The following is an 18250-nucleotide window of genomic DNA, read 5'->3' as shown; positions in this document are numbered from 1 at the left end:
GTTACCTGTATAAAATACACCTGGGAGCCAGAGATCTTGCTGACTGATAGGGGATCAAATACTTATTTCATTCATAAAAATGCAAATTAATGTATAACTTTTTTTGTAATGCATTTTTCTGGATTTTTTTTGTTATTGTTGTGTCTCTCACTGTTCACATAAACCTACCATTGACATTGTAGACTTATCATTTCTTTGTTAGTGGGCAAACTTACAAAATCAGCTGGGGTTCAAATAATTTTTTCCCTGACTGTATATTGTGTCTGTATGTATACTGTATGTGTATCATCAATGCAATGACAAAACAAAGTAAAAAAACCTTGCTGATAAGTGCTGATGGCATAAAAAAGAAACTCACAGGACTTAGATTCTGGTGAAGGAGGGGAGATGCTCGAAACAGCCAGGTCACTCTTGGATTTCTTTGGTTTCTTTGGGTGAATTTGCCATGGCTTCTCATAGTTGCTGTACTCCCTTCGAGTGTTTTTGCTTTCTGTTAGGAGAAACAGACACAGTTAAGTTTCACAATACCCTTTTATGCAAACTTTAGAGTATACATGCATGTCAGGTTGCAAGCTCTGTTGTCTCTGTCACAGGTGCAGATTAATGGCTGTTTTTTAAGATACCGTTTACCATATACTGGGGGTAATATGGAGAGAAGCACATAATATACAAAGACAGAGGCCTTATTCTGCATGCGTGTGTGTGTGTGTGTGTGTATGTGTGTGTGTGTGTGTGTGTGTGTTCATAAAGCAGGCTTGCATATGTGTGCACTAACCTGGGGAGCTCTGTGCCCACAGTGCTGCAGAGCCAGAGAGAGCTCTGTGCAGCTTGCCATGGCTGTCTTGCTTGGTCTGCAGGTGATCAATGAGAAAAGGAATTGGATGGTCTGGCGTCTCAGTTATCAATTTGGTCATCAACTCCTACAGAAGCAGAGCAAAGCAGAGGCCAGTTATATGAAAGTGGGAGAATGAGAGTATGGCCAGTGAAGTATCCACCATACTGAAGTAGAGACAATCAATCCCTACAGGCTTTATGAGTCTTGTTTTGTAGCTGACTTTACTATCAGGGGAGAGAGGTCTAGTGAGCGGTAAGGGACGAGATAATCCTCTACCTTAAAAAAATAAAAAGTCAAGCCAAACAACAATAGTACGAAAATACTTCTCTTCTGTGTCAGTTAGGAACAAACTCTCTGCAAGCCCCATCAAAATCAGATCAAACACGCAAGTAAACAAACACTGCAGTTTGATTCATTAGTGCATAAAGCAGTGCTATTAAGCAAAAGGATAAGCCATGTCTCAAAAAAATGGATCTGATATACTGGGTCTGATGCTGCTTTAGATGGCAATATATTTCTTTGTTAGCTCTCTCCTCATATATCCTTGCATCTTTTTGTGTTTGATCAAAGACACAAAGAAAGAATGCAAGTGAGAGATGCAATTAAGGGAACTGAGATGTACTAAAATATATCCAGTGGGATTGTACAATGATGTGCCAATGTCACAGCTATGCTATGCTGCCCCATGAGTTTTAAATTAATAGACACACCCTCATAAAAACTTAATTATACACCTGGTAAAAACAAAACAAATGTGATGTGATAAGTAATGAGGACATTTCACAGGATACCATAAACTACCTCTGGCACCAAAGCAAAACTCTTCTTTTGTTACAGCTACGGTGAATAACTGGCTCAGTGAAGGTGATGTGTGATTGTGAAATGAGCATTCGTGTGGTTGTGTGATGTGATACAGTATGAGAGTGATGTCTGTTTGAGAGCTTTAAGCCAGCGAGAACAGCTGAGGCTGACGTCTGGATTATTACTGCAAACAAGCAAAGAAAGTCATTAGTGGACTGCAGTGAAATGGCAGTAATGGATACAATGAGTGTGTGGCATGTGCACAAATGTTTTAGTTTGAAGCTGTGGGGACATTTTGGCCAGTCTTCACAACTTCAAGGGGCTGTTTGAGGGTTGGTTTTAGGGTTCAAGCTAGAATTATGTTTACGTTATACTAATGTGTGTCATTACAACTACAGAAAGATAAATGTGTAAATATGTGTGCGTGTACATGACTAGCACATATTGTGTAGACATGCTTATGTGCAACAGAATTGTGTAGCCGTACCTTGGCGGCTGGCATCTGTTTGCCCTTGTGGGCATGCTCATGCACCGCCATATCTGTGTTTTAGTGGGATGGGAAGGACTACAGGGAGACAGCCAGTGTGTGTATTACAGCTGGCTAGCCTTGGCTGTGCTGTGTGTGCTCTGAAAGCTAATCAGATAATTGGTCAGGGGGACATTCCTGCCAGGCCTCAGTGTGTACAGCAGATCTGACAGCAAACAACATGTGAATGGACAAACAGGGATCATGTTTAAGTGTTTCACTGAGGGACCACACTCCTCTGCCTGCAAGAGATAAAGCTGAAGTGATATACACAGTCTTCAGGTAAGAACAATGAAGTTATTTTTGAGAACTAGCCACATGGGATAATCCTCTATGCACACTAACAGTTTAATAAAGTTCTCTCTTCTCACAGCTGCAATGGATTTCTGTGCCCTTTGTCTAACAATTACAAACCACTAACGAAACTAGCAAACATGTAAAACTTGTAATTACTGCTTAGCAGCGCTTATGAGTAACTCATTTAACATTCCTACAGGAGGTCTATAAATGAAGGCTGTAATTTGGAAGACTGCACAGGAAGCTAAACTAGCACAACTCTGTTAACTACCCCGGGGTTTCCAAGTCTTAATAGTTTTCATGAGGAAGGGGTAAAGGAGACATGCCGTTCTTTTAATGGCCGACTGTTGAGAGATGATTTTCATGATTGTTTCCCAGTGGGAACCGCACACATACGCAGAAGTGCAGAAGAATTAAATGAGGTATGAACAGTGACAAAGTGCAAAGACAGATGGACAGATCCTGGAGATTGTTAAAGGGATGGCAACACATGAGTATATTCTACAATTCTGCCCCCACCTGTACTGTAAAAACGCTCCTGTGCCAACATATACAGTAATGAAAGCATATCCTATAGAGTGTTTTGTATCCAGCTGCCGAATGAAGAAATGCACCCTTGCACATTAGTGTCCTTCATATCATAAAAAGGCAAGCAGGCATACTATAAGTAACAGATCCAACCCTATCTGCATGGTGAATATGCAGACATTACATAACTCACATATACAGCAGAGCAAGGTAACTGTAACCGACACTTCACTTTATATGCTAATCAGACACTATAAATAACACGAGTCCTGTTTGATAAGACCATGCACATTGGTAATCAGAATTTCTTTGACAGGGACCATAGTAACATGTAAGCCTGAATTTGGGTAAAAAAAATTTTTTTTAAACAAGTAGACTTTAATAGTGTTTAGCTCAGAGTGACTTACATCAGCAAAGCTGCATCCCCAACATCTTTTTGTATATGTGTGAGAGAGATAAAGAGGGGAAGAGTTTCAGTCTCTGCACCGGTGCTCTGTGAGCAGGCCAGCAGGTGGAGTGTGCAAATGAGACATGCAGTTCAGTTCATATCTGTGCTTATCGGGTTTTGGTCGAGATATCTGTGTGCCCCAGGCAGTTTGCTTTGGTAACTGACAAGCTGACAGCCAGCCAAGAGACACCCATGGCCTTGGAATCTTTCAAGGACTCCCTCCAGGGACAATGCTCCCTGCATCTCTGCAACTTAAACAAACTCCCCAAACTGAAAGAAAAGGGGAAAGAATCTGAAAAAGGAGAGGACAGCAAACAGGTAGTGATCTGAAGGTCATGTATTGGTGGTAGTTTGAAGGACAGAAGGAAACATCCACAGAGAGAGGTTCACAGTGGAATAAAAAGGAGAATAATGGAAAAAGGAGAAAACAACAGGGTGGTGAGTAAAGACAAATCCCGAGTTCAGTCTCTTGTGACAGAGAGCACCCACTCTGTGCAAGGATCCTTACGAGTATAACAATATCTTTACCAACCTGACAGGATTTTCTGTTGCTGGCACTTACTGTGAAGGCAAAAACACATTTCTACTGTGGGAATCAAAGACAGTATCTCAAAGAAACCTATAAGTACATGGTAAAAAAAAATATGGGTGGGCTGAAAAAAAAATCTGATAAAGATTGAGTTGATTTGAGTGACTTTTCTCCGTTTCTTTCACATTTAATGTACCAAGACCATATTACATACTGTATATGTGAGGTTTGACATGAATACTGCAGCAGTTTCTATGTTTCCCTAGTAAAAATCACCTGCAGCATATTCAGAATGAAAAACAATCAACACACAAATTGTGCTGTTGTGGTTCCTATCAAGTACTGTATATAAAAATCTGTATCTTTTCTTCTTGGCCTTGTATAAAATAGAAAAATAAAACTTTAAATGCAGCAACAACTCTTTCTTGACTCCCAGGAGGGCTCCCTCTCCCTGTCATCTGTATAAAGGCCACAAACTGCTGCTGATTTACCTGCTGTTTGCCAATGAAATATGGGAATAGAAAGTCATATTAAAGGTGATTTGAGGGTATGTCTCTGTGGCTGTCCAATGTGTGTCATATACAGAAAGAGGTCATTGCTGAAAAAAAGAGAGAATAATGTGATAAGCCAGTTTAGCTGCAGATGACTAGAGAGAGGCCACTGGAAGAGATCCAGACCTTGACTACGGAGGCAGACAAGAGCAGAAGACATCATACAGAAGAGGAGACTGTGTGAGAGGCAATGTCACCTGACCAGGCTTGCACTACCAGATAATACTGATCAGAAGAGATGCCCTCCCTCCTCACTTTCTTCATCCTAGCTGGAGCAGAAATGCTTATTATGACCTGGTTCCACCCACAGTAAATGTGAGTTTTTGCAGAATTTCAAAATTTTTGTACAGCTTGGTCAATTTATATTTTTGTCTTGAACCATGCACTGGACTGAAACAAATCATCCATTTTTCACTGAAGCTTTGTCAGGAAGGAAGGCGGAAACAGACAGAGGGGAAGACCAGTGACAAAGGTCAGGGGACGGACTCGGGCAGCAGACGTCGCACATGGGGTGTGACTTGGTACTGCACAAGGTGCGCAGCAGGGCACCCCATCAGTCTATTTTAAAACAATATTTACATACACATACAGTATGTACATGTAGAGTAACGTTGGTCATTGTCATTGTTCCTTTTTAGCCCTTCCTAAAGCAATTTTAAAGAAAGAGCTGCCAGAAAAACATGACTACCGGTGTGTAAAATTGTAAGAAAACACTTTCCCCAAGGAAGCACAAGACAAAGTTTTGACCCAAAAAGGCTCACTTTGGAAGACATCTTTGTGATTTGTCTAACTCAGTCTGCCTCATATTAGCTACAAGTGACATTTAGAAAGCAAAGAATGAGGACTGTGGACCCTGTCCTAAATCACTTACACTGAAACCGAGTTAGAAAGGCATCTCACCAACTAGAGCGACCAAAAACTGTTTCAGTGTACACATACTGAGTACACTGTGAGTGGTGTTTTAAGACTTAAAAAGTCCATTTCTTTTGTAAATCCAAATTTTTATGAATCCCTAATATAGAGTACACTCACATACAGGATAGAAGTATGTGCACATGCACAATAATCCCTCTGAACGAACATACACACTCATGCAGTCAGCAGCTGATCACATACTGTATAGGGCAGCGATCAAGGTTCTGTGTATCAGATGATCTCCCACACTACTAGCATGACCATTAATTACATACAGCGCTTAGGCAACACCATCCTTAGGCTTAAGTGGACATGATAACCGTGTATTTTCACACACTCCCTGCCTCCACCTTAATTCACATGCTCTAAATCTTCCTCATATTGAACTTCACTCATTGTCTCGATGCCTGATCTCACCGATATCCTTTTCCTTCCCTCTTCGCTCCTTCCTTGTACTCCCCAAGGACCATCCTAGCTTTGGGCTACTTCTCTTGTAGTAATTAATCTCCCTCAAAAGGGAGCTGTATTAACCCATGCATGAGCTGTGCGTATATTATACAGCATGTGCAGGCATGTGTGTTGTAAGTCCTGCATGTCTCACTGACCTCCTGCGGGGCTCCTATAGTACTGCGGCGATCTACTACTTAGATCCTGAGCCAGCAGATTAAAAGAACTACACAGCTGAGCAGGTTGGCGTGAACTTTCTCCGCATGTGGCTGGATATATTTTACAGTTCCCCAGAGAAATCTATTCTCAAAAGATAAGCCATTTAACTTTCCCATAAGTAAAAATACCAATAGTAAGAAGCATGTAAGCACAGCAAGTTCTTTTTCTGTATTGATTTAAAATCTGTACTTCCCACTGTTCAGATCTAATTGGAAATGTTCTTCTTTGTGAAAGGGGCTCTGGGGCTGTAACTACACATCACTTCTCAACTCCGGTGTAACGAAGAAAAACATATACATTAAAAAAGGAAAACATGAAGTGAATAAACAGATTATTGATGTGTTAATGTTTTATGAACATGTATGTATTTTTGTTTTAGGCTCTCTTGTACACCAATAAAACCTCCAAATTGAAAATAAATGTTAATATAAACCTGGTCCATGCAATCAAAGTTGTACCAAATCAGTTTATTGATCATCTCCACTTCTTTAATATCATGAAGTGATCACATAACACCCTGAGCTGAGACCAGTGCTCAGTTTTATTAGCACACCTATATTCAAGCTATTAACCATCATGCAGAGTATAAGAAAAGATCCAGAACATGTCCTTCAACTTGCTTGAGTGCCTATGCTGACTATTATTATTGGCATAAGTATGAAAGGTCCTGAGGCACTGGAACTGTTAAGTGATTGTAAAACAGTAGGTGTTTGAAAAGAATATCAGTTGAGTTTAGCAAAATGGCCAAGTGGTTGACAATAATCTGGAGTGTAATGACCATCGACTATGAAAGGCTGTTTTACTTTTTGTAGAATATTCTGTCAGTGTTGTCTCAGCTTGCTCTGGAGATCAGCCATTTTATTGTCATGGGATGGAAGAAAAACCAATTCTGTGACAAACCATCAGCTGTGCCTTAGAGTGAGTATATGAACTTGCCCTCACTGTTACACAGATGGAGTAATACTGCAGCTGTGTGTTAAAAGTAATGATGCTTTGCTGATGAGCGTGAGAGGGAAATAAAGAGAAAGAAGAATCTGAGGTGAAGAAAATGATGAGGTGGTCTTTACACAGCGCAAAGTGACAAACTTGGTGTGTTGAGCTCGTACAGGTTGGAAAGCAAACTCTTTAATCTTCATACATAAGAGGACATACTGCAGATGATGCTGCCTTACATGCACGTACATTACATGTTGTAAGGGGGTTTGTTAAGGCTCCTCAATAAACAACTGTAAATAAATTTCAATTGTTGTGCAGCAAAGTCAAGTTTTAAATGAGTAATATTTTTAAATACTACTGTTTTTCCACTCACATTGATTCCAACCAGATCAGTAGGAGAAAGTCCATTTATTCATTCTGTGGATTTGCTGTTGAAACTCTCAGTACAATCTCACTTTAATGCATAAAGCCTAATTACCTTAATTAACTGAATTACTGGTTTCGGATCATGTTTCTCAGTCACTCAAGCAATATGAACCAGTATTTGGTCACTTTAATGTGATCTGGCTTGAATGAAGATTTCACATCATCCTGTTTTTTGTGATGACTTATGCTACCTGCCCGATGTCTAGTGAGGCGGGTCTTGTTGCAAGCTCCTGCTTGATATGAGGATTATGTGGGAACCAAGTCCTCCTACATTATTGCACTTAATTAGCCTGTGTCAAGCCCCTTTCAGATATGCACTCCTTTCCATTAATCTGCCGGCATCTGAACGTGTCGGCTTCATGTCTGGACGAGCACCCTGGTCATTTTTCCATAAAAGTCACAATGGAAATCTTATGAGGTCAAGCCTTGTACATTTATGTATCAATTTCAACACAGCATAAGTCTGAACATTATGCAGTCATGTTAATGGACAGGCAAGAAACATGGGAATAAACAAATCTCCTGGAACATACTAATATTTGGCTGCCATGTTGTAGTAAAGAAACTCTGGTCTATGACATGATGTCAGCTACTGTCCAATCTTGCGCATATTGCAAACATTTTATTGGTACACTGGCTAATATCTGTATTATTCAATTAAATTAAAATTAAGGCAACAGAATTTTTATGGCCCAAAGTCACAAATTTGCCTCTAAGGGATTTACAATTCTCCTGGATTCTTCCAATAAAAAAAGCTTGTTTGGATAGAATTCTTTTGTGATGACAATAAAATGGATTCTTCAAACACAACACTGGAGTAGCAACTGTATACTTTTCTCATGAGGAGAGTGGCAGTCCCAGGAGAGTTTTCATACAATCTCCTCTTATTACACCTCTTTTTCACCAACTTCTCATTTCCCCCGTAAATCCACACGGCACAATTCAGCCTCACAATTCCCCATTCACCTGCAAAATACTGTAAACAGCTCAGCCATGATCCGTGTCTTCGTCGGTCAGAAGACTGAGGAATCTTATAAGCACACTTCAGAATGTAATACAGAGCATGTAAAAGCCTTACTATGTAATCTTATTGATTCGTAGCAAAGGTGTTAATGATCTACATCACAAGCAGCACCGTGAAGTCACACAAAACACTTCACTTTAATCATCTTCAACTGTCACATAAAGAAGACACAAATTAATTGTGCACAAAGCCAAAAATAAAAAGAAAACAGGCAGGCGAAGTGAGGCAGAAAACAGAGGGGGACAGGTGGAAGAGGAAGAGGAAAAATAAACAGAGAGAGCACACAGAGGACTATCTTTGCACAGTTGAGCCTCAGTGACTGCTGTGGCCTCACAACTACACTTCCTGTCTTCTTCACTGGTTAAATGCACGTTAGGTGTGCGTCTCTGTCCGCGGTGCTGAAACGAGCATCACCACTGCTTTGCCATGTGTTTAACACGCTCAGTTACCCTATGAATACAAAAAGTCAAGATGAGACAGAAAATTAAAGACAATATAGGGGGATCTGCAAAGTGCAAACAAAAGGAGGCGATGAAAGAGATATACAGTAGTTAAAGATAAAGGCTTGTATTGGAAATCAGAGGGATGACCAGTAAGACTTAAACCTCTAGGCATGTTAAACTACTTTTCAAATGTATCCTGTCATGACATGACAGCTCTAAGAAAGTCGTTTTAGTGAGCCTACTAAAAGAAAAAACAACAGAGAAGAGTGAAAACATAAGTTCCTTGGCAGGGCCAAAAGCATACATGACAATGCCAGAAGGCTACCAGTGGTGCTATAAGTCAGGGATTTCAGGAGGCACACTGTCCAACATGTTTTCCTCCCTTCCCTGCTACACCTGATAATGACCTTCAGGTTTACTAAATCAGGTACAAGAGCTGCACTAATCTGAATCAAGTGTGCTGGAGCAGGGAGACCTGAAAAGCATGTTGTACAGCGTGTGTCCAGGACCAGGCTTGAAAAACGCTGCTGTATATGACCTCCTTCCCAGTGTAGCTTTTAAAATTCGTATTTGCTCCATCATAGCCTTAGCTTTCACTATATATACTGTCAAACTTTAAGGATAAGGCCAAGTATTTTCCATATTAATATTTTCAGCACTCCCCACACACAGACTAAATCGGACAATGATTTACCTCTACTCACTGTTAATGTCTGTCAGTCCTGGATTAGCTTATTTGTCTGTGCCGTAGACCTGCACTGTGGTTCAAAACCAATTAAAAACACATCAGGGAAGCACACCACAGCACTTAGTGACGTATCTCTTCATTACAAAACACAAGACCCTGATAGCTGGTAAGAATATCCAGTGATCTGGTGCATAACATCAGGGTCTGTTGTTTTGCAGTGAGGAAACATGGCACCCAGTGCAGCAGTGCACTTCCCTGATGTGTTCTTTATTAATTGTGTGAGGAGTGTTCAAAATACTGCAACTAGAGAAAATGACCAGCCTTATCCTTTAAATTAAGGACAGGGCCAATTTTAGGCATCGTCTCCTGAGTCGCCGGCTGGACGGGTGCCAACAGAGGAGGAAGAAATATTTTGTAATTCATTTCCAGTGCTCAGTGAACTTAAAGGTCTGTGACTGATGCTCACATTGCACTGGACACTTTATAACGAAGACTGCAGACAGACTGAAGGAGGACACTCTGCTCACTGTCACATATCCTGCTGGCTACCACGTTTGAGCCCCTGCAGTTTCTAATACCTGTATTCTATTGAAACATTAAAATCCGATCCACACTGGGGGGGAAAAAAAAAAAATCAAGTAGTGGCTAACATAGGTATGTGTGACTGAAATGAACAGAAGAAGCCTAAAATCTTCATCTACACCCTCAAATCTATGTAATTCAACTGATATCCCGAAGCAGGCAAATGAAGAAATTTTGATTAGGCTATTAGCAGGTATAGCCCCTCAGCTGACTGCTCCTGCAATGACAGCTGTCAAATTCACCCCGCTGTGCTCCTTTAAAACATTGAAGGTACAGCTTTGTGAGCGAATGACTTGCTGAGCCATAAAATATATAAAAATAGTGTCTAGTTTCAGTTTTACTGATAACGGCAGTATTTTGATGCTGATCATAATTCTGAAATTAATGAGTGTCCAGACCTCGCTGCCACAACACACCGACACTGATATCCTCTCTCTGTGGATATTATAGAAAACACTACACTGTAGGAAACAAACATTATGTTCTCTTCATGCCAAGCCTTTCAGCAGTATGACATATCTGAAATGATTTCCTTATTTTGATGTTGGATGAAAGATGAGCTTGAGACAATACATTTGCAGTTGTTGTTCTTGTTAATCTATGAATGACAGATTGACAAACGGCTGCATCTCAGACAAACATCACTCGGATGTTTCGTCTTTTGTCTTTCTATCTGATTATGCTTCACACCTGTGTAGTCCTGCTGTCAGAAATACATCTGACAACAAACAATGGATGAAGTCGTGCTGTCCCCTGGGTTGTTAGATGTCACACAGAGAAAACCAGGGGATCAACACAGATCTCTTGACTTGACCAACAGACAGCGAGACAGATAGTTAGGATGTTGCAGAAGACACAGTAAAGTCAACCCCGCTGGTTGCCTGAGTGGCCCCAACTTCAACTAACAGCATAGTCAGGCAGTGACACCATCACCTTTTGAGAAGCAAATCACTTATGGAAAGGATAAGCATAGAAATGTGAATGGCAAACACAGCAATCAATATCCATTTATGTCTCTGTATTACAGTATCTGATTTTAAACTGAGCTCAGTTGGATGTTTCAGGAAGGTATCTTAGGATAATGAGACACCAAAGTGCTTAATATTATTCTGAAATGTATCCGCCCATCTCATTTAAATTAGCTACACGTGTATGAGGTGTAGGGAGAAATAGCCAGTTCAATATGTTCCCAGTTACTCCAGTGAGACTCACACTGCAGATGTGTACTCATCATTTACAGTAGCACAAACTATACATGTAAGCGCATTAATGCAGTCCAGAGCAAAGCAATGGTCCTTTAAATTGGCAGTCAAAAACTTAACAATTCTTAGTTGCATTTGTGCACTCACCTCAAACAAAGGTCCGATTTTATTCTTTTCCAGATATGACTGAATTCTTGACTGTTGTGGAGACGCCATGAAAAAACTGTTGTGCCTCGCAAGAGCTTTTAACGGGATGAAATCATAAGGTGAGCCGGTGTCAGTCGTCCTTCAAGAGGCGTCTCGGCGACTAAAACGTACAAAATGTTACCAAGTAGACTGCAGGGGAGACGCGTTAACTTTCGACGGGTTGCATCAAGCTCTGAAACCGGCTCATTGTGGAGACTCAACCCGGGACCAACCCAAGCTTGTCGCCTCACTGATTGTGGCGGTAGCTCCCTGTGAAAGCCAATGGCACAGCAGCCCTGTGACAGAGATTACAAATCTTCCGCTCACTGGCTGCCAGCGTTCACTGTGCCACGGCCACTCCCAATTATCCAGCGGTCTCAACCAAGCTCGGTCTGATTCAATGTGGCCAGGACGCGCAGCGAAACCTTTACGCTAATTGCGCAGCAACGCAGAAAAAGTTCAACGAGGCTTTTTCATCAAATGCATAATTTTTCTTGAAGTTAAACTTAAAAAGTCAGCAAAGAACAGTTAGGTTACACAAAAATAAACGGGTTGTTTTAGGGGTGTTTTGTATAAAGCAACTATCTACCATTGTAAGTGAACTATAGGATAAACAAACCCAGAACTACAGATGTAGTTCCTATACTTGTGTATAAACGACAGCTTTTTTCAGCAAAAATCGACTTTTGTTTTTATATTGATGAAACAGACAAACAGTACATGTCAGTGCAGTTTGTCCATATGTATAGCAGTAAACTAATCATCCACCCATTACTGTAGCCTAGAGACTGTTTAATCTCTCTCTCTCTCCCTCTCTCTGTCTCTGTCTCCCCTCGTCTCCACACACGTAAAAAAAAATACCCAGATTCATGTGTAACCAGTCGCCTTTGAGTCTCTATGCTGTCTTACATTCTGTGTAATTATTATATCCCGGTTACACATGCAAGTCAGAGAAATTCAAAATCTGAGTACGACTCTCAGCATATTTTTGCTAAATATATTTACAAGCAAATAAACATAGTGCCAAGGAATATTACAAAACATGCACTTGTATATGGTTTTCAAATACTGACAGAAATGATAAAGCACAGATGTCAGAAATTACTCACTTATATGAACAAATATAATTCCAAAATACATCCAATATGCTTTTATTTGATATTATCTTGCTTCTTTCATATGCAGATTAAACTAATAACAAGAAATGCAAATGAATCTTATGAATACAAAGATATTTCAGGCAATAATATGGGGACAGTGACCTGATGGGATTCATTCCACTTCATTAAGCTAATCTGGCTCCATTCTCTGGGTGTAAATCTTTTGTTTTCTCATTATGAAACTTCTTCTCAGACACACAATGTGATAAAAAAAATCAAAATGCATAAAGTACAACAGTGAAAAATATAAAATATCAAAAATACTATTTACTGTTTTCTTATTCTATTTACACTTAAGGCAGCTGTAATGAACAGTAACTGGATTTAAGTACTGTAGGTTGACATTTAGTGGATAGAGAAAAGCCTTCAAAAACAGAAAGTTTGGGACTCTTCAGAATTTTCCTGGATGCAATGCCTTATGGGTCACCATCTGGGGGTGGAGGCTGGCACAATTTGTACAACCTGATCAGAGAAACACATATGCAAAATAGCATTTAATTACATTCCGATACATGGTACCGTAAACATTAAACATGCCAAAAGACAAAACAATGTTCTGTTCTGCTTCCAAAAAAAAAAAAAAAACATATTACTTTAGTGACAAATTGTATTCATATTGTTTTGTAATCCATAACTGATGTTTGCCTAATCTCAGTACAGTTTTTCTCTGCTGTATCTCTTGCATCTTGATAAAGCACTGCAGTCTGCTGTTGTTTAAATGACTGATTGCATCACCAATATCTTCTTGTTCTCAGAGTTCTCATCGCATTGCTGCAGGGTGAACTCACACTAAACTGTATCTGTTACTTGGATGTACAGATCAGTAAAAGTGAGACTGACTATCTTGTGAACAACCAACATTTCTCTTGAGTCACAAAGCATCTATATTCTACAGCAGTCACTCACACTGCTACAATTATGGCCTAAACCAACTGAGTACAGCAATTTTGCTCTCCCACCAGAATCTCTCAACACTAATCATCTTGCTACTTAACTCTATTTGTTAATTTCACTAAAAGGTTCATAAGGCCCGTCTGTCATGCCTATATGTCACAGCCAAGTGGCTGATGCAGCCCTAGTCCTCGCCTTGGAGCTACAGAGTACAAGGGGCTCCCCCGTAATGGAACTATTTGGTCCCAGTCCTGGACAGAAGGCCCACACAGTAACAAAGATACTATGACTTAGTAGTATTGTTCTTTAATGTTGTGATTTGAATCTGGACACAGAGTCACTGAAAACACCCAGAGGGAATTTCATAACAGTTCCTATTTTGACAGCACAGTAATGCAGCTTTCACAACCACCTGTATATTTTAAATTGAGTTCAGTGGCATTGTAAATCAACAGAAACCAGTGGTGGTTAGAAAAAAAGTTAAATCTAATAAAGTATACTTTACATAATACCGTGAAGCATATGCAAAACCTGCCAAGACCCCTGATGTTACCCCACATGCACAAGATGTGACTGCACTTTTACCTGGGAACTGATGACGGCGTGCGATCTCTCACGCCCAGGTTCTTGGCGGAATTCTGAACTCTTGCCCCCTAAAAGAAAAAGAAGCATAAACACTGGATCAGGTTAAAAAAAGCACCCATAAAAATGAGCTAAAATCAACACCGCAGAGAGAAGAGCTTAACCACTTAGGCCATAAGCCAAAAAACATTTGCACCCTATGGGTGCTGAAAATGCTTTTGCCCAAAGCTTTACATGCAAACAAATGACACTGAGGAGTCTGGTGAGTTCTGCATGAAAATAATTATTTGCTGAGTAATAGTATTCCAACTCTCTACTCTCTGGTATTATACTTACATATGAACATTTCCAACATTTGAATATTGTATATTATCAGCAAACACTGGAAAGATTTTGAGGCCTTGTTAATGATGGTGGTATAACTATTTATAGATGGTTTCCACTGGGCCTACTGTAGACTGTTGAGCAGTTTGGTTTTATGTTAGAACTTTAGAAACACATTTTAAAAGTCCACTGGGCCCAAAGATGAAGTACTGTATGACTGGACACTGTCTTGGTTAAAATACTGTACAGCTCCTGTGATGTTAGGTTTGGGTTAGGGTTACCCTCAAGTGGAATTGCTTCCTGTCATGCCAGGTATAAATAGGTGTCATCTATAAACTGTATATGTCTTTTTTTCCGCTAAGTATGCAAAAGCACACATGCAGAATATCTTTGTAAGGAAATAAAAGTAGGAAGGACTTGAGAAGACAAACAGTGCCTGTGTGTGTTACAGAGTGTGATTATGCTGAATCAGGGGCATGTCTGCTTTTTTTTTTGCTAATGTTACTGTAGTCTGCTAGCTGTGTGCAGGGGGGGCAGGAGGCAACTCAGCCTCTCAATTTAGAAACATGAACATCTGCACCCTGCATTCACAAATACACCCGGGTTCCCACTGTGACACACACACTAAAGCAAAAATACACAAATCATCATACGAAGAGGTCATCAGTATCTCTTCTTCAAACAGAGAGGGAGTGACTGGCTAAAAAGGCATCTGCTGACCTCTCAGTTACAACTCCACTGTCTGACTTGAAGTACGTCTAGATAACAGGATAGCATCAGCAATTATGAGATGCCCATCACAGGCATTCACTCTGCCATGTAAAAGCAAATTAAGAGGAGATTTAGAGGTTATAGGCAAAGTCAGTAAGATTCATCCCCTGGGAACCATGAATACTTTTACAAAATTTTATGGCAGTCTGATGATTGTTGGGATTTTTACATCTGGAGCATAGTGGTGGACAGGCCAAAACTGTCATCCAGCTATGCAGGCTGAAAACATAATGGTTAAAAATAGATAAATATGGCAGCAAAGTGCAAATATGTACAAACATGCATAGTCCTTTATTGCTTAAAAATGAAGACTGACTCATTCTTTCATTCAATTGCTGCATGTATCTTGTGCATTTGTTTCATTTTTCACATTTCTACATTTTTCTTTCATGTAATAGCTGATTGTTGATTCTGCACCTAAAACTGAAACTTAACATTAACTCTTTATCAAACATGTTGAATCTAGTTTATTCCACTCGCTCTGGCTTGATCAACCCTGCTTTGCCGTGTTGCTTTCATATGCTGAAACAGGAAAAATAAAGTCTAAAATGGTGATACCACATGTTATCTGCTTAAGTTAGCTTTGATATAGTATCTTCTTCTTCTTGATATAGTATCTTCCAATTTCCAAATATTGGAAATTGCTATATAGAAGTTTACAAATCAAGCTGTGACTGGACCCATTTTGCTCAGATCACCCAAGTATCTCATTCTGAATGCTGCTGTCAGGATTGATGGACAGGTCCTGTTGGGACCGGATGCTATTCTGGGGGCAGCTGTGGCTCAGGAGGCAGAGCGGGCGGTCTCCTAACCAGGAGTTTGGCAGTCTGATTCCCCTTAGCAGACTCCCCTCTCCTCTTTATCTGAACAGAGCGATCTCTTCTCAGAGATGTCTAGAGATGTCTTCTGATGTCTAGGTCAGTGATGATGCAAGAAAACAGAAAAGGTCTAATGGATAGAGAGAGAGAGAGAAAAATGTTCCACCATGTGCATGTACTGTCCACCTAGCTGCTGGTCTACACTCCGAGTCTTGATATGAAATACCTTTCCTCCTGCATGCTCGTGAATAACCTCTCCTTTCACTGCAAACAGCAATGTAACCACTCACAGAAGCTCTAATGAGAGTCTGAGAGATGAGCCAAGATCAGGTCATGGCTGGAGCCTTTTCTGGGTTGAAAATTGTATGCACTGAGAAGTGATGGGAATTCCTTCCCTTGACCCCAAAATTGACATGCAGACAAACAAGCAAGCTCAGTCTGTCCAGCTTGCTGTTAAGGTTTTTTCACTCCCTCATGTGGCCAAATTCATACTGTGGCTGGAATGAAAGCATAACTGATAAGACTGGAATCTGATAGGAAGGGGAAACAGGGGAAGATGCAAAAACAATTATAACGTAGACAGAAACAGAGGTAAGGATTTTTTTCTTGTGGGCAATAGCAAACACTCATTTCATCACCCAAAAATATGCTCTCTGTTAGCTGCCTTTAAAAAGTCAAGTATGTCAGAGAAATCAAGCACTGACCAAGGAAGCTGAAATGACACAACTGCTCCTCTATTTGGTAATGGAAAATCCATAACTCATACTTATTTTGGCTGCCTGGTTTGACTCAATGAAGCATATAGTTTATCTAATGATTCTGAAAGCAGAAATTGTGCAAGAGTATGGCAGCAACAACAGGAGACACCTATAAACACAGCAACATTGCTTGTGTGTGAATAATATTCATGGGCAAGATGCAGCGCATACCTGTTTCCTCATGACATCAGTGGCCTGCATGATGCAGCGAGGGGGAAGGCCGTGGTTTCGGGCCAGCAGGATGGCCTGCTCCAGTGTCACACTCAGTGTGCAGCTGTTGATCAGAGAGGAAACATAAGATCAAGCTCAAGCATATATTCTCAGTGTGTATACATTTGTCAGCACAGGGGAAGTGGATGTTAAACTGGCTTTTGAGCAAATGACGATTCAGAATACTGCCGCTGTTAATGTAGTATGGGGAATCAAATTATGTTATACCAAGAACATAAGAGATTTATATCAAAGCTCCCCCCTACACTGTACATTTTGCTCCCCTTGACACCTTCGCCAGTACCATCACATTCCTTTCACTTCGCCTTTGTTCCTCTCCACACTAATGAATCATGAAATATCACTCGCAGCATGCAAACACGCAGCATGAGGAAAATAACAACCCCCTGATCTTTGCTTTGTACTGAGCAGAAGGAAAGGATTAAACCTCGCCATGGGCTTTCGTGTTCACTTGAGGAGACTTCCCAGTTTTCTAATCACTGGGATTGATACTTCTTGTTACCAACTGCACGAAAAAGGATCCAAGGACGAGTCAGTGTGTCTCTTGTGGCAGAGGCAATATACTCTCCCCACCATGAGGGTGTGATGTGTGTAAAATGAGTGCTGACATGAGCCTGTGATTCATTAGACACAGCAAACACACTGTCTGTCTCCCACATACACACAGTGGATGGATAAATCCCTAGGGAGAGAGTGACAGTGAAGCTGCTGGGTTACCTTTCTGTGATAACAAGCTGTACTAGTATATTGATCAATAGCCTTTTCACTGAAAATTGAACTGCCTAGGTTCCATCACTGCCAGCCTTGCTTTCATTGACTAACATTGCCATGGGGCTCCTGAAAAATCTGAGCTCTTTAATATTTCCTTGTCGTTACGTTTTCACACTGTGAGGAAAAAAAAGCAGAGGTTCATAAGGGACATACTGCTGCCAGAAGCCATTACTTTGAGTCAATCAGATCAAGATTTAAAAGCCCCCTTGAGTTCCAGTTGCATAAGTTTTTGAAAGCGTGACATGATGTGATAAAAGTAATGAACTCAACAATCATCTCCAGAAAGATATCCCAGTACAGAATTGCAAAAGATGTCCTTTTGCACGCCACCCCAGAATATTTAAAGCACCGATTTTGAGCT

The 18250-nt window shown here is 40.5% G+C and overlaps 2 protein-coding genes across 2 annotated transcripts in view; both read right to left on the bottom strand.

The window, feature by feature from the left end:
* The window catches only part of cunh8orf34 (chromosome unknown C8orf34 homolog), a 47788-nt gene extending 35837 nt beyond the window's left edge, over positions 1 to 11951 (bottom strand). The window contains exons 1-3 of the mRNA XM_020599987.1: positions 11545 to 11951; positions 776 to 920; positions 359 to 490 (exon numbers count right to left, since the gene is read on the bottom strand). Of these exons, the coding sequence (XP_020455643.1) occupies positions 359 to 490; positions 776 to 920; positions 11545 to 11613 (346 nt within the window). The 5' untranslated portion in view covers positions 11614 to 11951. The remainder of the gene's footprint in view (positions 1 to 358; positions 491 to 775; positions 921 to 11544) is intronic.
* A 681-nt stretch (positions 11952 to 12632) lies between these two features.
* Positions 12633 to 18250, bottom strand: part of prex2 (phosphatidylinositol-3,4,5-trisphosphate-dependent Rac exchange factor 2) — a 76050-nt gene continuing 70432 nt past the window's right edge. Inside the window, exons 37-39 of the mRNA XM_020599995.1 lie at positions 17059 to 17161; positions 14220 to 14287; positions 12633 to 13205 (exon numbers count right to left, since the gene is read on the bottom strand). Coding sequence (XP_020455651.1) covers positions 13160 to 13205; positions 14220 to 14287; positions 17059 to 17161 — 217 coding nt within the window. The 3' untranslated portion in view covers positions 12633 to 13159. The remainder of the gene's footprint in view (positions 13206 to 14219; positions 14288 to 17058; positions 17162 to 18250) is intronic.

Source organism: Monopterus albus, unplaced genomic scaffold (assembly GCF_001952655.1).
Source record: "Monopterus albus unplaced genomic scaffold, M_albus_1.0 scaffold44.1, whole genome shotgun sequence".
Lineage (NCBI taxonomy): Eukaryota > Metazoa > Chordata > Actinopteri > Synbranchiformes > Synbranchidae > Monopterus > Monopterus albus.
This window is presented reverse-complemented; position numbering and strand designations above follow the sequence as displayed.